Source organism: Corythoichthys intestinalis, chromosome 9 (genome assembly GCF_030265065.1).
Source record: "Corythoichthys intestinalis isolate RoL2023-P3 chromosome 9, ASM3026506v1, whole genome shotgun sequence".
Classification (NCBI taxonomy): Eukaryota; Metazoa; Chordata; class Actinopteri; order Syngnathiformes; family Syngnathidae; genus Corythoichthys; species Corythoichthys intestinalis.
In genome coordinates this window covers 53,523,125-53,548,782 of record NC_080403.1, presented here as the reverse complement: position 1 = coordinate 53,548,782, position 25,658 = coordinate 53,523,125, and the positions used below count along the sequence as shown (strand labels likewise).

The following is a 25,658-nucleotide window of genomic DNA, read 5'->3' as shown; positions in this document are numbered from 1 at the left end:
TAATGTGATAAAAAAAAAACAGAAAATCACATTGTTTGAGTTTTAAAGAATTTATTTGCAAATCATGGTGGAAAATAAGTATTTGATCAATACCAAAAGTTCATCTCAATACTTTGTTATGTACCCTTTGTTGGCAATAACGGAGGCCAAATGTTTTCTGTAACTCTTCACAAGCTTTTCACACACTGTTGCTGGTATTTTGGCCCATTCCTCCATGCAGATCTCCTCAAAAGCAGTTATGTTTTGGGGCTGTCGTTGGGCAACACGGACTTTTAACTCCCTCCACAGATTTTCTATGGGGTTGAGATCTGGAGACTGGCTAGGCCAATCCAGGACTTTGAAATGCTTCTTACGAAGCCACTCCTTTGTTGCCCTGGCTGTGTGTTTGGGATTATTGTCATGCTGAAAGACCCAGCCATGTCTCATCTTCACTGCCCTTGCTGATGGAGATTTTCACTCAAAACCTCTCGATACATGGCCCCATTCATTCTTTCCTTTACACAGATCAGTCGTCCTGGTCCCTTTGCAGATAAACAGCCCCTAAGCATGATGTTTCCGCCCCCATGCTTCACAGTGGGTATGGTGTTCTTCGGATGCAATTCAGTATTCTTTCTACTCCAAACAAGAGAACCTGTGTTTCTACCAAAAAGTTCTATTTTGGTTTCATCTGACCATAACACATTCTCCCAGTCCTCTTCTGGATCATCAAAATGCTCTCTAGCGAACCGCACACGGGCCTGGACATGTACTGGCTTCAGCAGGGGGACACATCTGGCAGTGCAGGATTTGAGTCCCTGGCGGCGCATTGTGTTACTGATAGTAGCCTTTGTTACGGTGGTCCCAGCTCTCTGTAGGTCATTCACTAGGTCCCCCCGTGTGGTTCTGGGATTTTTGCTTACCGTTCTTGTTATCATGTTAGGTGAGATCTTGCATGGAGCCCCAGATCGAGGGAGATTATCAGTGGTCTTGTACGTCTTCCATTTTCTAATTGCTCCCACAGTTGATTTCTTTACACCAAGCGTTTTACCTATTGCAGATTCAGTCTCCCCAGCCCGGTGCAGGTGTACAATTTTGTCTCTGGTGTCGTTCGACAGCTCTTTGGTCTTCGCCATAGCGGAGCGTGACTGAAGTTGTGGACAGGTGTCTTTTATACCGATAATGAGTTATAACTAGGGCTGTCGAACGATTAAAATTTTTAATCGAGTTAATTAAAGCTTAAAAATTAATTAATCGTAATTATTCACAATTCAAACCATCTATAAAATATGCCATATTTTTCTGTAAATTATTGTTGGAATGAAAAGACACAAGACGGATATATACATTTAACATACGGTACATAAAGTACTGTATTTGTTTATTATAACAATAAATTAACAAGATGCCATTAACATTGTTAACATTCTCTTAAAGCGATCCATGGATAGAAAAACTTGTAGTTCTTAAAAGATAAATGTTAGTACAAGTTATAGAAATTTTATATTAAAACCCCTCTTAATGTTTTCGTTTTATTAAAATTTGTAAAATTTTCAATCAAAAAATAAACTAGTAGCTCGTCATTGTTGATGTCATTACACCATGCTCACTCCCCAAACCCATTAAATCATTTATACCCAAGCGCCAGCAGAGGGCGCCAAACAACAAAAAACAGGTTACAAGTAACAAGCGGACATTACACTGCTGTCATTTTAATCTGAGCGGGGCATGTGCGATAATTGCGTCAAATATTTTAACGTGATTAATTTAAAAAATTAATTACCGCCCGTTAACGCGAGAATTAATTTTGACAGTCCTAGTTAAAACAGGTGGTATTTTATACAGGTAACGAGTGGAGCCTCTTTAGACCTCATTAGAAGAAGTTAGATCTCTTTGACAGCCAGAAATCTTAATTGTTTGTAGGTGACCAAATACTTATTTTCCACTCTAATCTGGAAATAAATTCTTTAAAAATCAAACAATTTGATTTTCTGTTTTTTTTTTCTCACATTCTGTCGCTCATGGTTGCGGTTTACCCATGTTGACAATTACAGGCCTCGCTAATCTTTTCAAGTAGGAGAACTTGCACAATTGGTGGTTGACTAAATACTTATTTGCCCCACTGTATATCACATTTGACACCATAAAATTAATATGTGATTCAAGCATGCGACCATAGAATATCGTTGCCGTATCGTATCATCGTGACTTTGGTTATTTACACTGTTGCCAAATTAACGTACTCATTGCCTAATTTGAGCTAACTGAGGATAGCCTCAAAAACAATGAATTTGCTTTAATCTGATTCTCCATTTGCGCTCTTCAATTGCAGCCAGACGTGAAGAATAACAGAGAGCTTATCTGTTGTCAGCGCAAGAGTGATATTAATGAAGCAGCTTGCACACTCTCTGTTTGTCCTCCTTCACTCACAGCTATTAGGCTCGCCCCGCCGAAGAAATACAGACTGGGTCGAGAACTGAGGTCGTGAGGCAGGCGCGAGTCTGAAGCATCCAATCGGGGGAACGGTCCCGCCAAGGCAGATACATTTATCATCCAGGCTCTGAGGTTGGCCAAATCAAACCAGCGCACGCTGAAAAGGGAATCATTAAAACTTTAGTGTTTTTCCCTGAGGATGGAAGGGCTGCACTCCAAGGACCCGCTGCCAATGCTAAGCTACTCCAGGCGGTCATCTTGTTACGCTCCTACAACACCCAAACCCTAAGGGAAATGGGGGAACCTGCTACCAGGTAGCATAAGAAATACAGATCTGCTAGATTTCGACAAAATGACAACCGGTTATGTTATATTTTTATTGTTGGAGACGTTTGCAGGAGTTGGCTAAAAGCTAGCGATGGGCGAAATCAGTGCGGCCGCAAAGCAAAGCGTGGTACGGAACGTAGTTTCGGTGACGTAAGCAATAGACCTTTCACAAAAGTTCCGCCCCCTTCGTTATGGTTGCAAGTCAGACAAGCTTCGTCACTCTAATGGCAAAGCCTTTGCAGACAGACGTATTTACCCGAGTGTTTTAAATGATTTATTTTGTTGCAAAACCACTGCAACATCCTCCAGATTGAGACAAAAGGGTTTACAATATGCAGCGGAGGGAGGGTTATATGAAAAATATAAAAAATTGTGACAAACTATCGAGAGAAAAAGCATACTGTACAGCTTCAACATTTACAGCCAGGCAAAGGGTGGGGATACTAAAGTGTCCGTTTACTGAATGCTACATGAAAAATACAAAATACTAGGGTTGTTCCAATCATGTTTTTTTGCTCCCGATCCGATCCCGATCGTTTTAGTTTGAGTATCTGCCGATCCCGACATTTCCCGATCCGATTGCTTTTTTTTTGCTCCCGATTCAATTCCAATCATTCCCGATAATTTTTCCCGATCATATACATTTTGGCAATGCATTAACAAAAAAATGAATAAAACTCGGACAAATATATACATTCAACATACAGTACATAAGTAGTGTATTTGTTTATTATAACAATAAATCCTCAAGATGGCATTCACATTATCAACATTCTCTCTGTGAGAGGGATCCACGGATAGAAAGACTTGTAATTCTTAAAGGATAAATGTGACTTTGTAAATTGTGACTAAATATTGCCATCTAGTGTATTTGTTGAGCTTTCAGTAAATGATACTGTAGCCATTTAACTGTTCTGCCCAAATGCATGATGGAAAGTGCAACCATGACTGTGCGTCATGGCACCAATTGATATATCTTCTCTGCGTTGGGAAATAACATAGGGTGTTAAGAAAAAGATCAACCATTACCTTTCTTTCCCACATTGCTTCTCATGATATTTCTAATTGTTGAGAGAGGGATTTTAAGGTTTTAGCCAATTAAAACAAGGCTCCAAAGACTGCCAATATTCTCTCTACTCATTTTACGCTGCCTTAAACTTCTATATATAGATAAAGTGGCGCCATTATAGATTGAACGCGACAATGCGTGAGTGGGTCGTGCAGCGCATGCGGTAGTTGCGTTAACGTGATTAATATAAAAAAATTAATTACCGCCGTTAACGCGATATAATTGATAGCCCTATTTTAAGCCAAAACTAAAGACTCTGGATGAGTGTAAGACATATTGTCTGTAAAATTACATACAATTAGAAAACGATTCAATTAAAAAAATATATAAATATTAAAAAAAGGCATGTCCGATATTTTTTTTGCCAATTCCGATACTTTGAAAATGACGTGATCGGACCCGATCGAGCCGATCGATCGGGACATCTTTACAAAATACGTTCTATTCTATTCTATTCTATTCTATTCTATTCTATTCTATTCTATTCTATTCTATTCTATTCTAATAATGAAACAGCAACTCTTATAGCGTTATAAACGTAATAGCAATGACATCTTTGTAAGATATGAAGGCGATAGTACCTTTTCTCGAAGGCACCGTCTAACAGTTATTCTAACACACTTAATAGAATCAATCAGGGAATAGTATCTTTCCTCGTATTTACCATACTGTTTGTATTACTCTAACACACCCAATATAAAATAAATAGCACTTAAACCATTGTTTAAGGAAAACAAGCAGAATATAGGGCATAAGAGATACATGACGCCTTTTTATGACAGAAGCCCAACGTGTGCGTCATGCAACTGATTGAGCAAGATTGACACAGTTATCTATAGAGGTGTGCAAAATTTCCAATTCTTCGATTATTCGCGATTCGGCCTTGGAAAATTCGCGAACGATTCACCAACATCCAAATTCCGATTATTGAAATATGTGAAGTAAAGCGGAAGTAAAACACTCAGCGCGCCGCGCGGTCTTCGGGACGCAATGAGGAACGGAGCGAGAGTAGCTAAACTTCATGCATGTCATTACCCGGCCCCTCGGGTAATGCCAATGCTCAACTCACGGCTCTAGCTCAACTCATGCCACGAGATAAAAAAAACAACAACATACCTGGCTGCTGCCGACAGCTGCTACAAAGTACGTCCTTATAATGTAACGGTAGGTATTATATTTATATAGGACTAGATGCAATATAGACTCGGTGGCGTTAGCAGCACATCTACAGAAAGCTAGATGCGGGCGTTAGTAAATGGCTGCCATCTTAAAGCAGTAGACTTCCCTGCAAGGCTGTTGTAGCGAACCTTCCAAGCGAACCTAATTAACTTTTTATCTAAAATACTCCTAAATCGGTAAAATATTGATTAATTAATTATATTCTACCATTAAAATAGTTTTAAAACTTTCACATGTCGAAAGTAGACTTTATGAAATAACGGTAGCAATTTTAACAACTTTAACGGTTGATTCACAACATTAAATTAATTGAATGTAGTTTAAAGCTGCTGATACAGAATGGGGACTGGAGTTTTTTATTTACTGTTATTTTTGTACATTTGTTTACTGTTATATGTTAACTTGATACTGAAATAGTAGTTTGGTTTAGCCTGAGAGTGTTTTTGAACAATTTTTGAACTAATTTACAAAACATTTAAAGAAAAAAAAAAAAAAAAAAAAAAAAAAAAGGAGGGGGGTGCATCAATAATCGTTTCATAATCGAAACGGAGCCTCTGAATCCTAATCGAATCGTTAGGTGCCTAAAGATTCCCAGCTCTAGTTATCTACAAGCACACATCTGCACTACCAACTCTCGCAATCTGTTCTCCCGGACAGTCCAGAACAAATGGTAGGACGCCCTGTCCCAACACAAGGAACACTGGAGAACACCCGATATCCAACTGATAACACGACTGATAAGACTCCAAGAGCCCCTTTGACGCTGAGGTGGCAAAATCCACAACCCTTGTTGCCCTGACAAAAGTAACTCCCGGATCCTCCTGTCCAATCCACAAACAGACAATAATCATAAAGAACGCTTAAACACACCCTTCTTCCTGCTCACGGCCCTCCACGCAGGAACCTTAAAAAGACTGAATGTTTAACTAAGTATTGTCATATTTTTCTCGGGAACCTGTAGTTGACTTGTGATATGGTGACCTTGGATCCTCGCCTGGGTCCATCTGTGCTGTATGATTGCTGTCGACTCAGAATAAATTGTCAACTTGTGTTTCGAAGCCTTTTTCCAGCTTTCAAAATGGAGTCAGTACAAGGAGTTAAGATTAGGGCTGTCAAACGATTAAAATTTTTAATCGAGTTAATCACAGCTTAAAAATTAATTAATCGTAATTCATCGCAATTCAGACCATCTATAAAATATGCCATATTTTTCTGTAAATTATTGTTGGAATGGAAAGATAAGACACAAGAGGGATATATACATTCATCATACTGTACATAAGTACTGCATTTGTTTATTAAAACAATAAATCAACAAGATGGCATTAACATTATTAACATTTTGTTAAAGCGATTCATGGATAGAAAGGCTTGTAGTTCTTAAAAGATAAATGTTAGTACAAGTTATAGAAATTTTATATTAAAACCCCTCAATGTTTTTGTTTTAATAAAATTTGTAAAATGTTCAAACAAAAAAATAAACTAGTAGCTCGCCATTGTTCAGCACCACCAATTCGCATGGTGCTGAAAACCATAAAATCAGTCGCACCCAAGCGCTAGCAGAGGGCGACAAAACTCCAAAAACACACGTAACAAGTGCATATGTCACTGTACCGTCATTTTAATCTGTTTGAGCGGGGCATGTGCGTTAATTGCGTCAAATATTTTAACGTGATTAATTAAAAAAATAATTACCGCCCGTTAACACGATAATTTTGACAGCGCTAGTTAAGATCAAGGTGAACGCGAGGAGTTAGGCCTTAGGCCGGGTTGTTGGTGTTTCACCGGCCCGGGTCATTGGATCTGCACCAGTGTGGTCCGGCGGTCCGGCTGGCGTGATTCCGGCAATCTGGTTAAAAGGTCAGATTCCTTCAGGTATAGTATTCACTAACAGAACTACAACTTTGATGTCCGGTTTTATGAACGGTCTTGCCTTTACTTAAGCATTTTGGCAAGACAGCGAAAAAACACCGTTTTGAGGCAATCGGCAGTTATTTGTTTATCTATTTTTTTTTCAATAAAGACCACCAACGGAGAAAACTGAAAGAGTAAAATAGAATATATACAGTGAGGAAAATAAGTATTTGAACACCCTGCAATTTTGCAAGTTCTCCCACCTAGAAATGATGGATGAGTTTGAAATTTTCATGGTAGGTGCTTGTCCACTGTGAGAGACAATCTAAAAAAAATCCTGAAATAACAGTGTATGATTTTTAAACAATTTATTTGTATTATACTGCTGCAAATAAGTATTTGAACACCTCAGAAAATCAATATTTGGAACGGTAGCCTTTGATTACAATTACAGAGGTCAAACGTTTCCTGTAACTTTTCAGCAGATTTGCACAGACTGCAGCAGGAATTTTTCACCACTGCTCCACAGAAATCAATCAGGTTTTTGGGCAGTCACTGAGAAACACGGAGTTTGAGCTTCCTCCAAAGATTTTCTATCAGGGTTGGAGCCTGGCTAGGCCCCTCCAGAACCTTGAAATGCTTTTTACTAAACCACCCCTTGGTAATTCTGGCTGTCTGCTTCAGGCCATTGTCATGTTGGAAGACCTAGCCACGACCCATTGTCAATGCTCTAACAGAGGAAAGGAGGTTTTTCCCCAAAATCTCACAATAGATGTCCCTGGTCATCCTTTCCTTAACACAGTGCAGTCATCCAGTCTCATGTACAGAAAAACACCCCCAAAGCACGATGCTACCACCCCTTTGCTTCACAGTAGGGATGGTGTTCTTGGGATGGTACTCATCACTCTTCTTCCTCCAAACACTGAGTGGAATTAAGACCAAAATGTTACATTTTGATCTCATATGACCACGTGACTTTCGCCCATGATTCCTCTGAATCATCCAAATGGTCATTGGGAAACTTAAAACATGCCAGGACATGTGGTGGTTTAAGCAGGGGAACCTTCCTATCCATGCATGATTTTAAACCATGAGGTATCAGTGTATTACCAACAGTAACCTTGGAAATGGTGGTCCCAGGTCATCGACCAGCTCCTTTTGTGTAGTTCTTGGCTGATTCCTCACCATTCTTAGGACCATTGAGACCATACAAGGTAGATCTTGCATGGAGTCCCAGTCCGAGGGAGATTGACAGTCATGTTTGGCTTCTTTTATTTTCTAATAATTGCTCCAACGGTGGATTTTATACCACCAAGTTGCGTGGCAATTGTCCCGTAACCCTTTCCAGCCTTGTAGCGGTGTACAATTCTGTCTCTGGTGTCTTTGGATAGCTCTTTGGTCTTGACCATGTTAGTAATTGGTGTCTTCCTGCGGGGCCGGATGTATGGGGGGGCCGGAGTGAGTCGGGCCCACCCAATCAAAAGGTCGGGAATATGTATTGTAGTGTCGCACTGGATATAGACAACGCACGGAGAGTTGGTCTCACCTACTTTTTTACTGCAGGATTAACGGTTACTGTTGGCCGCAACCACGCCGAACAAGCAATCACCTAAACAAGCTGTTTTTCCAACCTCGTTTGTTATCCACGCGCTTCCTCTCTCTCCTCCAGACACATTCTCGCAGTCGGACATCTGGGCATTAATGACGTCACCAGCCACAACAAAGCGTCGCCATATTGAAATGGGGGCAAAACACGAGTCACAAGCAGTTGCTCTGTCGTGCATTGTAGTACAAACGCGTTGAACTTTTGTCTTATTTGCGGTCTTTTTTTCCGTCGGAATGACTATGGCTACGTTCATACTACAGGTCTTAATGCACAAATCCGATTTTTTGTCATATTCGTTTTTTTGGCGTGCCCGTTCAGACTGCCTTTTTCCATTGAGACCGTTCAAGTATTACGCATGCGCACTAATTCAAATCCGAGACGCGCTGAGCAAGAAGACCCGCATGCGCAGAAGCATCAAAACAAATGACACACGTCATCCGTTATTCCAGGGATATCATATTTTGCTTTTCAAAAGGAGGACAAAAATAACACATAAATAATGCCCGTTTAGGCTTATATTCAAAGTTTATATGGATCGATAGCATGCACGCACTGTCCGTGCATGTCACACACACATACGGGCAGTTTGCCCCGACTCTCGGCCGTGTAGGCAATGTTGAAATATTGCTCACTTGGAGCAGAGAGAAAACTGAGCATTCTCAGGCTTATCCTCAACCCGTTTTCATTTTTTATGACTGTTGTCAAGCCCAGCCCTTCCCCAAAAGCCGTGTTCACTGCAAGCTAGGCGCTATTAACGCACAGCTGCACTGGTACGGTAATGTCTCTCTCGCTATTTGATGACGTAATTGCTGCATGAAATCCGATTTGGGAGAGTGGACAGCACAGACCGCCGCAACAGTCTGGAAAAATGTGGCCCAGATCGGATTTGAACCACCTACGAAAGTGACCCAGATCGGATTTGAAATGGTCCAGTTCTATGCGACTTGTCACATTCAGACCGTCAAGTTAATTCCTCACTCGAGTTGGAAAAACACGAAAAAATCCGATTCGTGCATTAAGACTTGTAGTATGAACGTAGCCTAAAAGTTGTCGTGTTCCGGGTTGTAACACAAGGAAGAGTTCGGAGCCGCATTTGAAGTTCTTCATTCTTCCTCGTGAGAATAGGACAAGCAAATGGCTGAAAACAATCAATCGAGGAACAGTAAAAGAAGACGGTTCCGTGGACCATTCTCGCCAGTGGGAACCTAAATCCAGGCACATTTACGTTTGCAGCAGACATTTTATTACTAGTGAGTAAACTTTAATCGATGTTTTTTTTCCCAATTAGCTGCTATGATTCAATAGACTAGGCAGTGGTTATTAGTACCGTAACCGACAACTCGCAAAGTGTTATTTTTCTTTTGCCGTGAACTGCTCTGATCGGTCAATCGGTATATTATTGGCCTGCGGGGAATTGGTTATTTTGCTGAGACGGGTTCATGGCTAAATAACACTTGATTACCTGTTACGGCAGAAATAATCACTCCGTATATACAGTGGGGAGAACAAGTATTTGAGGGAAAACCCATTGGCAGAGTATCAAATACTTGTTCTTATTAATACACTGCCAATGGGAAAACCCATTGGCAGTGTATCAAATACTTGTTCTCCCCACTGTACTACCAGTTTTCTTAGTTCCACACAGTACATATTCCACGTAATTGATAAAGGTCAACTTACTGGGTGACTTTATGAGGTAATTGTAGATGTTTCCGAACTCCACTACAGGCAATTCCTTTGGATTGTTTATCCAGCTATCAGCTGCGACTTTGTATGAGCAGATTTGCAGGGCAATACACGCTAATTTTAAGTTGTATCGCCTCCTCGCCTCTGTCAGCAGTGACTTGTGATAATAATAAATCATGTTTAAGACGTTTTTATGAAAAAAAGGCGCAAAACAAAGCTGAAATATATGATTTTCAGACAACGTTTGTCTACGGATGTTTACCTGTGCGTGCCCCCATCTCGAAATGACGACACATTGCTATGCGAGATGACGTCATTGTGACATCACGCTGACTGTGAGAATAAGTAGATAAATGAAAAAAACAAAACAAAAACAAAATAATAATAAATAAAAATACCCCCCCCCCCAAAATTAATGCAGCCTCAACAGGACACAAGCCAGTGTCCTACTTGCGCCGGTCCCAAGCCCGGAGAAATGCGTAGGGTAAAAAAAAGCCTGCACTGGGGGTGCCCCCTTAAGATTTCTTAGTGCCCACTCTGGTGGGTAAACCTAGATCCGGGCCTGTCTTCCTGGTTGCATGGGGTAGACAGGTGTTTATATGCAGCTAACCGCCTCAAACAGGTCAAAATGTCAGACTTACAAAGTCTACCTCCACTACACTTATTCGTTAGACTTTTTAAAGGTGATGTCAAGTTCAAAAATAGATCCTTAGGTAGACATTTGTAAAATTACCCAAAAATAAGGAGAGAAGACACTCAGTTTTCTTGGCCAAGGAGAACAAGGAGGGACTAGACATTGAAATGCTAGATTACACTGTTTAGTCACCAAAATTGATCTAAAGCTAAACTCCTTGCTCTTTCTTTTATTAGGGGCTTGTCCTAACACAGAAAAGTGCCGCCCTAAAGGGCTAAAAGCTGGAGACACCCATGTGATTCTGATTGGCTATGTGTGAGCATGTAGGCGGAACTAACTAAATACACGTGTGTAAGCAAAGGCACTTAGATAAAGTGGTCAGAATGACCCAGACACTTCTGTTATGCAACGCTGTGGCCATGGAAGATGTCCTCGAATGGGAGATGTCCTCGAAAGTCTAGACGAAAGTCTAGGCGTAAGATGCTGAAGATGTCCCAGAAGGTCTAGTTACACAATGTTGCGGCCATGAAGCAAGGCAGTTGTCACCCCGACCCTCTTTTACACTTTATAACACTTAAACATTATACTACAACCAAGTATAGCAAGCAATAATCATTTACTGGTCATATCAATAAGAAAAAATATGGCAACATGTATTATGTATGTATTAGGTATATATGAGCACAAGCAAATATTCAATCAATCCTCGATAATTAACTCAACAGGTGACTAACAGGTCTTTGAGGCTCACAATTCTAGCTAATAGACAGGTGTTCAAATACTTATTTGCAGTACAAATAAACTGTTAAAAAATTATTGACTGGGATTTCTGGATTTTATTTTTGTCATTCGATTGCCTCTCACAGTGTACAAACACCTACCATGAAAATCATTTCTAAGTGGGAAAACTTGCAAAATGACAGAGTGTTCATATCTTTATTTTCCTCACTGTATGTATTTTTAATTTTAATTAGTATGGAAAATGGTATCAAGTGTTTTTTGAGTATCGATGATGAGTTTAAAATGTAAGTACGATGATAAATGTAATACCCATATCCGGTATTGATAATATCACTGCACTGAGTTGCAACGTACCGCACGATAAGGACAGTTACTTAGGTTTATTAAACCTTGCGCGTTGACAACCTTGGAAAATGAATGTGAACCAATCAATCATACTGATGTTAATGTCAAATTCAAAGTCAATGTATGGATCATAAACAGATAAGATATCAGCTTGAACATAGAAGACATCAATCTTACAACTAGACCATGCAGGAAAGACAGATATGTTCCTGAGGCTCAATATATTGGATCATGTTGGCTTTTTTTTTTTTTTTTTTTTTTTTTTAAATAAAACTAGAACTGTGTATTCGTGTTTACTTTCATTATAGGGTTGTCCTGATTACATACTTTTGCATCGGAGTTCCTGTCCCAATCACCTGATTTTTGAGTACCGATCCGATACCTCCGCAATTTATTGAAGAGGAAAAAATAGTAGATCCAAATAAACAAATATTTCCATTATTCATGTATTATCACACATGATGCATGATAGTGTCTTGACTTTAACTTCTTATGACAGTCAGCATAACGTTTGACCTTGTTGATTTTGTTGCTGTGTAGCCCTTATGAAAAAAATACAGCCAAAAAACACTGATCTTTTTCACCTGATTCTTATCTTCTAAAACTGAAGCAATCGGGTCCGATTTCCGATCATGTGATCAGATCGGGGACATCTCTAGTTCAGTCGTAGTGTTGTACGCTTGAGACTGGTCTTGGTTTAAGACGATATTTTCATAGTCTTGGTCTGGTTTTCTAAAAAGTAGTAATCTTGTCCTTAGTTTTGGTATGGTTTTGATCTAGACTTGGTCTCAGTAAATTCTGGTTATTGCAAGACTTGGGTCTTGAGAACAACACTAATCAGTACTAAAGGTCAACCGGGATTTTCAAAGGTCGATGCCGACACGATTAAAAAACAAACAAAAAAATAAACCTAAACTTAAAGCTGACTTTGGAAGGTCAATATTTTTTTAACAGGTTAATTATGAAAGGTAATTGAAACACTCATTATATAAATGTCTATATTTGAGGTTTAATTTTTCTTCTGCTACTTCCTATGTAACACTGGCCACTAAGGTGGTACAAAATCAAAATCAACATCACCCAAACATCCATCCTTTCATCCATTTTCACCCGCTTGTCCGAGGTCGGTCACGGGAGCACCAGCTTCAGCAGAGAAGCCCAGATTTCCTTCTCCCTAGCTACTTCATCCAGCTCTTCTTGGAGGATCCCAATTCATTCCCAAGCCAGCCGGATGACAGAGTCTTCCGAGCGTGTCCTCCACCGAGTGGGACATGCTCGGAACACCTCACCAGAGAAGCATCTCGGAGACATCCTAATCAGATGCCCAAGCCACCTTCTCTGGCTCCTCTTAAAGCAGCGATTTACTCCGACCCCTGCTGGATGACTGAGCTTCTCTAAAAAAAATTAATTATTCTTTTAAATTGGCTAGATATCAGCTGATTGGCTTAATCCATCTATACCTTGGCCCGATATACAGTGGGGCAAATAAGTATTCAGTCAACCTCTAACTGTGCAAGTTCTCCCACTTGCAAATATTAGAGAGGCCTGTAATTGTCAAAATGGGTATACCTCAACCATGAGAGACAGAATGTAGAAAAAAAAATCACATTGTTTGATTTATTATTTATATTATTTATTTATAATTTATTTCCAAATTAGAGTGGAAAATAAGTACTTGGTCATCTACGAACAAGCAAGATTTCTGGCTGTCAAAGAGGTCTAACTTCTTCTAACGAGGTTTAACGAGGCTCTACTCGTTACCTGTATTAATGGCACCTGTTTTAACTCATTACCGGTATAAAAGACACCTGTCCACAATCTTACTCAGTCACACTCCAAACTCCACTATGGCCAAGACCAAAGATTGTCAAAGTACACCAGAGACAAAATTGTAGACATACACCAGGCTGGGAAGACTGAATCTGCACTAGGTAAAACGCTTGGTGTAAAAAAATCAACTGTGGGAGCAATTATTGGAAAATGGAAGACATGCAAGACCACTGATAATCTCCCTCAATCTGGGGCCCCATGCAAGATCTCACCCCGTGGCGTCAAAATGATAACAAGAACGGTGAGCAAAAATCCTAGAACACACGGGGGGACCTAGTGAATGACCTACAAAGAGCTGGGACCACAGTAACAAAGGCCACTATCAGTAACACAATGCGCCGCCAGGGACTCAAATCCTGCACTGCCAGATGTGTCCCCCTGCTGAAGCCAGTACACGTCCAGGCCCGTCTGCGGTTCGCTAGAGAGCATTTGAATGATCCAGAAGAGGACTGGGAGAATGTGTTATTGTCAGATGAAACCAAAATAGAACTTTTTGGTAGAAACACAGGTTCTCGTGTTTGGAGGAGAAGGAATACTGAATTTCATCTGAAGAACACCATACCCACTGTGAAGCATGGAGGGTGGAAACATCATGCTTTGGGGCTGTTTTTCTGCAAAGAGACCAGGACGACTGATCTGTGTAAAGGAAAAAATGAATGGGGCCATGTAACGAGAGATTTTGAGTGAAAATCTCCTTCCCTCAGCAAGGGCATTGAAGATGAGACGTGGCTGGGACTTTCAGCATGACAATGATCCCAAACACACAGCCAGGGTAACAAAGGAGTGGCTTCGTAAGAAGCATTTCAAGGTCCTGGAGTGGCCTAGCCAGTCTCCAGACCTCAACCCCATAGAAAATCTGTGAAGGGAGTTGAAAGTCCATGTTGCCCAATGACAGCCCCAAAACATCACTGCTCTAGAGGAGATCTGCATGGAGGAATGGGTCAGAATACGAGCAACACTGTTTGAAAAGCTTGTGAAGGGTTACAGAAAACATTTGGCCTCTGTTATTGCCAACAACGGGTACTGAACAAAGTATTGAGATGAACTTTTGGTATTCACCAAATACTTATTTTCCAGCATGATTTGCAAATGAATTCTTTAAAAATCAAACAATGTGATTTTCTGTTTTTTTTCCCCACATTCTGATTCTCATAGTTGAGGTTTACCCATGTTGACAATTACAGGCCTCTCTAATATTTTCAAGTGGGAGAACTTGCACAATTAGTGGTTGACTAAATACTTATTTGCCCCACTGTATATATGCAGGCCAATGGCCTATCTTGAAAAAAGGTCCATATATCGGCCCGATATATCGGCTAACCTTTAGTTAGTACTATAACCGTCGATTGTCGATTGGGTTTCTATATTTTGGCAAAAAAAGCACAAAGAAACACCAGAATTACTACTTTTCTTTTGTTTCACTGTATCACAGAAATTGGACAGAGTACCCCGCAGGGGTGTGCCGCACAAACTTTTCTGATTAGAGGAGCGGCACTTAAGGAAGACAAGTGATCCTGATTATAATTTGTTAACAGTGACAGACAGCTTTGCCTACAGGAATGGCCTCAGGTGATGGCCTGCTTGTTATTTCACCAGGTCTCAAGACAAACACATTATCTCTTCAAATGCAGCAGTCTGTTCTGGAAAATGTCCATACAATCAGTACATTCATTTATTCTTGATGTAGCCTTCTTAATGTAACACCCATTTGGAAAAAGTCTTCGAGCAGCCATCACTATTGACTACAGTAAACATTCCTATTTCACATTGCGGCTACCATTTCCCATGATGCTTTGCACTGACTTGTGAAAGGCTCCGGGGCAAGAAATCAATGATATTCAACTTGTTTGCTCAAATGAATGAAAGTCATTGGGTGAAACTTTATAGGGTGACTTGTTTTGGTCAATTGCTTTTATGTTTTTAGCCACAAAAGTGATTGGCTGTGGGAATTGTTGCCTCTTAGCTTTAGATGGTTTCAGGTAAAGAAAGGGAAAAAAAATATATGGAGTCATTATTTACCTGTGTGTCGGCCCACGGTGAAGAACTTTTCGCCGTCCAGGACGCTGTACACCACTCGGGCACTGCTGCCGTAAGACGGGTCATCGGCATCTGACGCGGTGATTTTAAGAACGGACGTTCCTGTGGACAAAAATAAACAATTTTTACTTTGGATGGAAAGTTTGCTGTATGGTTAAAATAAAGGTTGCACCTATACTACCTTTTGGATCCCGATAAGCAATTCCAATACCCGCTGTGTGGCCAATGCCGATACTCAAGGGCGTAGGTTTGCATTGTGATGGTAGGGACATAAATCTGCCAACTATTCAGGATGCTCAAATTGTCCCCACCAACTTTTAAGCTACCTTATTTGCATTACATAATGAGTTCAGTTATATGGGTAGTTCAGATTGTCTTCCCATATGTTGTAAGGATAGAACAGACCCTACCATTATGAAGCGAATTATTCAAAATAACTTAATTTAATTTAATTTAAAAAGTAAATTTTCATTAAGTTTTTTTCGGCTAGTACAAACCACTCTAGGTAATGTAAAAAGACGTCAATGTTGTGGAGGTAGGGGAAACACCACTAATTTTGCTACTAAAAGTCCAAGTTAGGCAGATTTTTGCGAGTGGATTAAACTTGATCTGAACTCTTCCCAGAAAATAACAAACCTCTGCAGTATATACCGTATTGGCCCGAATATAAGACAGTGTTTTTTGCATTGAAATAAGACTGAAAAAGAGGGGGTCGTCTTATATTCGCGGTCTAGACATTATACCCATTCACGATGCTAGATGGCGCCAGATATCATTGAAGCAATGTTCTGTCATGACAGATCTCAGCTACTCTCAAGTTTAACCAGTTTGCATTATTTTATTGCAATGTTTTTCCTTATTTAGATTTGTTTGAAGACTACAGTTACAGTTAGACTTCACTTTGATGGTTAATGCAGTTATTGCAATTTAGTTGTTTTAGACTGGTTTATTTAAATTTCCAAAACCCGAAGACGTTCATTTACAAATGTGATTGTACTTTAGTTTACATATTTAAATGTTCAGATATTAAGATTTGAATGAGGCAGAATAACATGCTTTTTCTCTCAAATATATTGTTGTAATCGTTTGTTTCGGATGTACTGTAATTATTTTCTGTATAAAAATTAATTTGGTGTTCAAAAAGTATTTTTTCAAACTTGAGTTTTGAAAAAGAGGGGGTTGTCTTATAATTAGGGCCGTCCAATACGGTACTGCGCACACTCAAAAAAAAGGGAGTGCCACTGCCACCCACTGCAGGGTTTCCCCTACAAATTACATATTGTGGCGCACCGCCACAACAAAATAAAAGCCGCCACGCTGTGCAAAAGAGACATTTTATTTATTTATTTTTTTTTTTTTTTTAAGGCCGTTTCAAACTAACGGCAGCCTAATGTGAAGGGTTCAGCGGCAACCTATTCATTGTGCATTGTCATTTCCGTAACTATATGGGGCCACCTTAAAAAGTGACTATCGGACCGGGAGCTGTGACATAGAGGGAAGCGAGAAGGAGATAGCGGTCGCATGTCGCGGAAGCCTGTCGTTATTTTATTACCGTAATTTCTCGACTATAACGCGCACTTTTTTCCCCCAAAATCAACTTGTAAAATCATGGTGCGCATTATAAACGGGGACATGGATGGAGACAAATATATATGTATATATATATTTATATATACATATATATACAGTGCCTTGCAAAAGTATTCGGCCCCCTTGAATCTTGCAACCTTTCGCCAAATTTCAGGCTGAATCAGCTGAAATCGTTACTCTGCCGATGTCATCGACCAGCTAGAGGCGCTAGTGCGCGACAATGACAGGCGGGGCTGAACGGCAGATTAAAGGACTCATTTCTTGTTATCTGCGCTTTGCCAAATTGTAGCATATACAGTGCCTTGCAAAAGTATTCGGCCCCCTTGAATCTTGCAACCTTTCGCCACATTTCAGGCTTCAAACATAAAGGTATGAAATTTAATTTTTTTGTCAAGAATCAACAACAAGTGGGACACAATCGTGAAGTGGAACAACATTTATTGGATAATTTAAAGTTTTTTAACAAATAAAAAACTGAAAAGTGGGGCGTGCAATATTATTCGGCCCCTTTACTTTCAGTGCAGCAAACTCACTCCAGAAGTTCAGTGAGGATCTCTGAATGATCCAATGTTGTCCTAAATGACCGATGATGATAAATAGAATCCACCTGTGTGTAATCAAGTCTCCGTATAAATGCACCTGCTCTGTGATAGTCTCAGGGTTCTGTTTAAAGTGCAGAGAGCATTATGAAAACCAAGGAACACACCAGGCAGGTCCGAGATACTGTTGTGGAGAAGTTTAAAGCCGGATTTGGATACAAAAAGATTTCCCAAGCTTTAAACATCTCAAGGAGCACTGTGCAAGCCATCATATTGAAATGGAAGGAGCATCAGACCACTGCAAATCTACCAAGACCCGGCCGTCCTTCCAAACTTTCTTCTCAAACAAGGAGAAAACTGATCAGAGATGCAGCCAAGAGGCCCATGATCACTCTGGATGAACTGCAGAGATCTACAGCTGAGGTGGGAGAGTCTGTCTATAGGACAAAAATCAGTCGTCCACTGCACAAATCTGGCCTTTATGGAAGAGTGGCAAGAAGAAAGCCATTTCTTAAAGATATCCATAAAAAGACTCGTTTAAAGTTTGCCACAAGCCACCTGGGAGACACACCAAACATGTGGAAGAAGGTGCTCTGGTCAGATGAAACCAAAATTGAACTTTTTGGCCACAATGCAAATTGATATGTTTGGCGTAAAAGCAACACAGCTCATCACCCTGAACACACCATCCCCACTGTCAAACATGGTGGTGGCAGCATCATGGTTTGGGCCTGCTTTTCTTCAGCAGGGACATGGAAGATGGTTAAAATTGACGAGAAGATGGATGCAGCCAAATACAGGAACATTCTGGAAGAAAACCTGTTGGTATCTGCACAAGACCTGAGACTGGGACGGAGATTTATCTTCCAACAGGACAATGATCCAAAACATAAAGCCAAATCTACAATGGAATGGTTAAAAAATAAACGTATCCAGGTGTTAGAATGGCCAAGTCAAAGTCCAGACCTGAATCCAATTGAGAATCTGTGGAAAGAGCTGAAGACTGCTGTTCACAAACACTCTCCATCCAACCTCACTGAGCTCCAGCTGTTTTGCAAGGAAGAATGGGCAAGAATGTCAGTCTCTCGATGTGCAAAACTGATAGAAACATACCCCAAGCGACTTGCAGCTGTAATTGGAGCAAAAGGTGGCGCTACAAAGTATTAACGCAAGGGGGCCGAATAATATTGCACGCCCCACTTTTCAGTTTTTTATTTGTTAAAAAAGTTTAAATTACCCAATAAATTTTGTTCCACTTCACGATTGTGTCCCACTTGTTGTTGATTCTTGACAAAAAATTAAAATTTTATATCTTTATGTTTGAAGCCTGAAATGTGGCGAAAGGTTGCACGGTTCAAGGGGGCCGAATACTTTTGCAAGGCACTATATATTATATATATATATATATATATATATACTGGACTGTCTCAGAAAATTAGAATACACAATATTCTAATTTTTTGAGACAGTCCTGTAAACCCTTGTACGTATCCCCCGCTTGTTGTCCGCTTCGAGGTCCAACCTTGTTTCCGCATTTGCGGGCGCTAACAATTATAAGTAATAATAATTGACCACAGCATCCCGTCTCTCTATTAGCCTCCTTTTTTCGGGAGGGGGGGGTCCCTTATTTCTATTTCTAAAAGGTGGCAACCCTACTTTGGAAACGGGTCCCAAATTACTGCGGCATTTCTTTCTGTAAAAGACAATAAAAGTAAAGTAGACGTAGTAAACTGACCAGAGATTGTTGCTCTGGTCCTGCGCCCTTCCTCTGGAGAGCAGTCCTGCTCTTGCAGGCTCAAACTCGTTGTGTTCGTTCACGTTTCATCTTCAAATGTTTTATCAGGTTCGAGGTATTGAAACTGGCCGATTTAACTCCACATCTCGAAACTTTCAGGCCGTAAATCTTGCATGCAGCCATTGATTTTAATTGACAGGATTTCTATTTTGAAATATTCCCCGACAGCCGCCATGTTGGCGGCGCCGACATAGCGGCCTTGTCATTGGTCAGGAGTGGCTATTGGCCCGTTCTCATTGGTCTGGAGCAGGCCAATAGCGATAGCTGCTTGGTGTTCACGTGTCATCACACAACACCGAGACAAAGTGTAGTGAGCGCCAGGAGGAAAAAAAAAGGCTGCGGTCAAATGTTATAATAATGGACCGGTAAATGGTATCGCCGCAGTCTTTGTTGGTACTCGCCGATACCGATACCACCATTTTGGGCCGGATCGGCACCCCCTGCCGATACTAGTATCGGTATCGGTGCATCTTTAGTAATAATATGATTTGACAACTTCTCCAATTTACCAGAATCTAGGAGAAAACAAAACAGATGTGACTTTTCTTTTAAAGGCTGCTGTATAACTTGCTCATTTCATCATGATGAATAAATGTTTTTTCCATGGATTGATACGGTAAAATGAAAGTGAGAACGTAAGTCAGAAATCCGAGAGAGCTCATCGCTGTCGACACTGTGGCATATTGGTATTCTATGTTATGTTGTTCTATGTTGTGGCACTGGTGGATCCATGCTGCTGTATTGTCATACCTATGTTGTGATTGTCTATTAGCCAGAGGGCCGCTGAGGCTAGAAAAAAGAGCGCCTCATTACAGCCGGACTGTCGGCATTTAAGTTCATTGAAAGCAAGAAATAAAACGTTGAACACGGCACTCAAAGTATTCTAGTTTTTTTTCAAGACAAGATAAAAAAGACACGACAGTAACAATAGGGACTATTGTTATTTGGGTTAGTTGACGGACACACACAGGAAGTCTGTGTTGTTACGTTTGTTATGGTCCGAGTTGCGGAGCTGCAATAAACTAAATTCTGTGCTTTATGAAGAGTGAAAAAAGCTGAATTTAACACAGACGAAATCATTCGGCCGATCAGAGCGGCCGATCAGAGTGAAGTATTACCAAAACAAAATGGTGACATCGGGTACCATAATGGTTGGCAACGGATCGCCGCATACGTTTCTTCAACAAAACGTGGCCGTGTCAATAAAAAAAAAAATCAGTTTATATATATACTGTATATATATATATATATATACTGGACTGTCTCAGAAAATTAGAATACACAATACTCTAATTTTTTGAGACAGTCCTGTAATTACAAACAAAAAATTACACGCGATCGCGGGATAGTAGAAATAACAAAAGGAGTCTGTGACTGCAGGTCGACGGAGCTCAATACTACAAACTCGACGATAGGCAGCGAGCCAAAAAGCCAAAATAAAAACACTCAAATACCTGCACAGGGTAGAGGTTACAAACGAGTGCAGCACACTAACAGAAAAAAAACCCAATGCAGCGGCGTAACAAGCAAATGTAGCGAGACTATAGTGCGAGATGTCAATTGGCGATCAGCAAAGCAAATATCTCGGCAGCCTTCTCTGAGCTCACCCGTGCTTAAATGCTGCGTTGATGTGCCCGCATTGGATTCAGGTGCGACGTCAGGAACGCCCCCACTAACAGCCCAGCAACAAAACACAATCTAACCAGCAGCAGAATGTGACAATAATTTCATGAAAGTTGCACTGTTTGGCCTTTGAAAGGTTTAAAAAAAGTTCATTCAGAGTTTATTATTATGATTATTATTTTTACTTTCTTACTGTTGGGCTAGTATTATACTTTGTACTAGTCTTTTTCCTATTTTGCAAAGGTAAGCAACAGCCTGACAAAGACTTGATAGCAATGATTTCACATCCAATTATGTAGCTCTTTGGGGGGAAAAAAAAAAAAAAAAAATATATATATATATATATAAACGGGGTGGTATCGGTATGATATCGGTATCGGCCGATACTGCACAACCAGGTATCGGTATCGGGGCCAAAAAATGGTATCGGTGCAACACTAATTATTACCGTAAATATTGTCAGTTTATGGTAATGTTTTGAACTACCAATATGCTATGCTTGTGCTGTGTTTCACCAGTCAGTAAAATGACATTCCTGTATCTGTACATGAGCTGTTTTCTTGTATTCTTCTATTTATACAATAATTTTCCCTAGATTTTACAAGTAAAAATGGGGGTCCGCATTATACACGGGTGCGCCTTATATTTGGGAAATTACGGTATTCTTTTATTATTGTTGCCACAATAAAGTGGCTAAGCCAATACAGACTCCTGTCCTTCTTCCCCCCCATCCGGGGCATTACTGTATTTTGGACTTTTCGGCAAAAGTGAGCGATGGACGGCCGTCTTGGACGGAAAGACAAGTTTGAATGAATTTGCGCCGAGTGGCGGGTCAGAGTGCCGCCGCGCTAATGTGTCAACAACGCATTCAATAGCAGAAAATGCAGGGCTGTTACAGCGGACGGATATATGCAATCACGGCTGACGAAACCTTGATAAATGCGCTTTTTCCCCCCAAGTTTCACGAGCTCTGGGACACTCAAAAAATGTCTCTCATACCTCTCCTTGCTAAGCTAAATGGTACCTCGATGTGCGTTTGTGTGGAAAAGTAGCCTGGTGAATGAAATATTTCAAATAGATCTTTGTTATGGTTCTTCTTGGGTGACAAAATGTGATTTTTTTAAAAAAATTGTCATGGTATGACGCAATTTTGCCGTGGCACAACATGGTGAGGCGGGCCGACTCCGATGCAGCTCACCACCGCAGCTTAAAGTGATCCTCTGACTTAAATACACGTAGGCTCTAATAAACCACAATTGTTCTCTTGTACTAAAAAATGGTGTTAGAAACACATAAAATGTTAAATCAATGGCAATATTTTATAATATTTAGTCCAAATTTTGACCGTTAGTTGGCGCCATGGTTTGCGGGCTCGCAGTGATGATGTCAATGGCATCTTTCCAAATGTGTAGCGTGTTCAACAATTGCTTATTGCTGCCTAAACTCGCAAAGTACAATGCCACGATGTGCTGCTTTTGGATGCAATTTCCAGTCAAATGGAAACAAGGGGATTGAAGTGAGTGGTCAAGGTGGAATTATTATTTTTCGTGAATAAATGTACATAAGTGGAAGCTTCTCCCCCTTTTTGGTCCCTGTATGCACGTATCTTACCCACCACACGTTACAACTGGCGCCCGAACATTTTTCCCGGATCCTCAGTCAAGTAAGGGATCCGTCTATTTTCTGGATCCGACGTCCCACCGCGTCTGTAATATCGGTTTCGGATCTGTCCATTTTTTTGATTCGTCGGTCCCACAGCGGCTTTTCAGATCAGTCTATTTTGTGGAATCGACGGCCTGATCGCGGCATCGACTGTGCCATGGGATCGGTCTAATTCCTGGATTATCGAGTGAGTAAAAAACGCGGATTTGGATTACTATTGCTATCTTTTATGTTAACTATTCTTCGTGGGAGTTTTCCCCAAATCATACTAAATACTTAAAGCACTATGGCACGCTACAGTGACGACAGTGACTCTAACGTGGACCTCACAACAATGTTGGAGTTCGTCAAGGGCCGCGTGTTTGCGTACTGCTGAACTCCCGAGTGAAGAGTGGTTAAGGTGGAAACATTATTTGTGAATAAATGTGCATAGTGGAAGCTTCTCCCCTTTTTGGTACTTTTATACACATATCCTAGCTACCACGCGTTACAATGTACAAGACATGGATTACACAAGGTGTGCTCTTTGGCCTGTACTGTATGTAAAGCACACGGCAGCTCTGGATGCTAACAATCTACAGAATTATATTGGGATAAGTTTGAAAACGCATTATGCTTATATGAATATCTGAGTTCCAACCTGCATACACTCTCGCTTCCAACCGTAGTTCCAAACAGCATACACTGATTACACTCTTGCATCACTAGTTTTGCCCAACTTTTGTCTTATCAGGTATTTGCTGCACGCATTTTTCCCTAAAGCTCGTCTTGTGAACGACCGACAGTGCTGTCCTGCTCTTCACTTTTCAGATCTGGTTCAAATAGGAAGGGTAAAACTGACGACATGTTGGGAAAGCTAACGAGTGACAAGCTGGAATTTCGGCAACGGGACCAGTGACGTCACGCACTGCGACGTAACAAGAATGACGACCTATCACTTAAAACAATTTTACAAACTTTATTAAAACAAAAACTTTAAGAGGGGTTTTAATATCAAATTATTATAACTCATGCTAACATTTATCTTTTAAGAATTACTTGTCTTAAAAATAGAGGATCCCTTTAAAAAAATCCTAGGGGAAACCCTGCACTGAGTGGATTTGCAAGGCAAGGCAAGGCAAGGCAAATTTATTTATATAGCACAATTCAACACGAGGCAATTCAAAGTGCTTTACATCACATGAATTACACTTTATTCTAGTACGGCAAAAAAGTATTGTAACGAATCGGGTTATAATGTGGCGGGGGTGTTTGCACATGTTCCTGAATGCACCGCGTGACGTACAAGGTTGAGGGAGGTGCGGGAGAGCGAGGGACGTGCCTTCCTGTGTTGCCATTGTTCTGGCGGGTTATGTGTGCGTTGGCTGTGGCAGACAGCAGTCGTGTTGTTCCATAAGTTCCCACAAATAATGAATTGCCATCTGATTCAGCGGGTGACTTGTGTCAACGTTACAGTATGTTCCCCGAGGTCACATACCCCACCCCCGGCATCACTCTGCTACCCCCCAACTATTTGAGAAGTACTTTTCAGGTGTTATTATAAAAATCAGTCAGGAAGCCGCAGCTAATACAGAATGCAGCTGCCAGAGTCCTTACAAATACAAGGAAAACAGGACCATATTACACCTGTTATGAAGTCTTTACACTGGCTTCCTGTGAGTCAAAGGATAGACTATAAAATACTACAGCTGGTCCACAAAACACCTAATGGTCCTAATGGACAAGCGTCTTGATCCCCAAAGTTGTCTGGAACCGGTCTGTCGTGTGTTTAAAGAACAAGAAGCAAGAGTGAAGCAGTTACTATGTGCCTCACCTCTGGAACAAACAAAAAAAAAACACTATTTTTTACCACAGTGTATTCATAACAGCCCAAATAGTTTAATTTTCAAGTTGTGTGTATTCATTTTGATTTTTCCGTAATTTCTGGACAATAAGGGGCACCTCACTATAAGCCGCCAGCCACCAAATTTGACATGAAAACGCACTGGACTATAAGCCGCAGCTGTCCTCATTGTATTATGGGATATTTAAACCAAAATATATTAACTGCTAACACTTCATTTGACAAAGGTATTATAAGACTGTCATGAAACCAAATGATCCACCATGAACTTTTGAACCAATTGGCTGCAAAGCCTTATTGTTTCAAAAATCTTCATTTGGCCATCACTGCTCCCTTGGGGGAGACAGTCAACCTCTGCTGCCACCTGCTGTCAACACTGTTGTCATACAACATTCCTCCTAGCATGCATTGCGGCACTACAGATGTAAATAACAATCAAAATTCATGTTCTCTGCTAATTATTTCTTCAGTTACTGTTCCAGTTGTTTCATTAATTGCTAGCTATTGTATTTGGTAACATTTTCTTGGATAGTGGTTCCATAATACTGTCATAATTATTACATGACACTGTCATAAGCGTTATTAAATGCTTATAATAGATGTCGGTTAGTGTCATCCAGCAAATTATCTCACTTTTGAATGGACGTAAAAGATCTGAGCTGGACATAAATGGAGTTAGTGATGCCACATGACACATATTGACATTTGTCATAAGCATTCAGTAGTGCCCATGATAGTGTCATGTCATAATTATGACGTTCTTATGACAGTCTTATGATGCCGCTGTCAAATAAAGTTTTACCTATTAACCCAAATAAATCATCAAATAAGCCGCACTGGACTATAAGCCACAGGATTCAAAATGAGGGAAAAAAGTAGCGGCTCATAG

The 25,658-nt window shown here is 40.5% G+C and overlaps 1 protein-coding gene across 1 annotated transcript in view; it reads right to left on the bottom strand.

The window, feature by feature from the left end:
* LOC130921708 (cadherin-22-like) overlaps positions 1 to 25,658 on the bottom strand; it is a 514,730-nt gene that overhangs the window by 159,911 nt on the left and 329,161 nt on the right. The window contains exon 6 of the mRNA XM_057845921.1: positions 15,700 to 15,819. Coding sequence (XP_057701904.1) covers positions 15,700 to 15,819 — 120 coding nt within the window. The remainder of the gene's footprint in view (positions 1 to 15,699; positions 15,820 to 25,658) is intronic.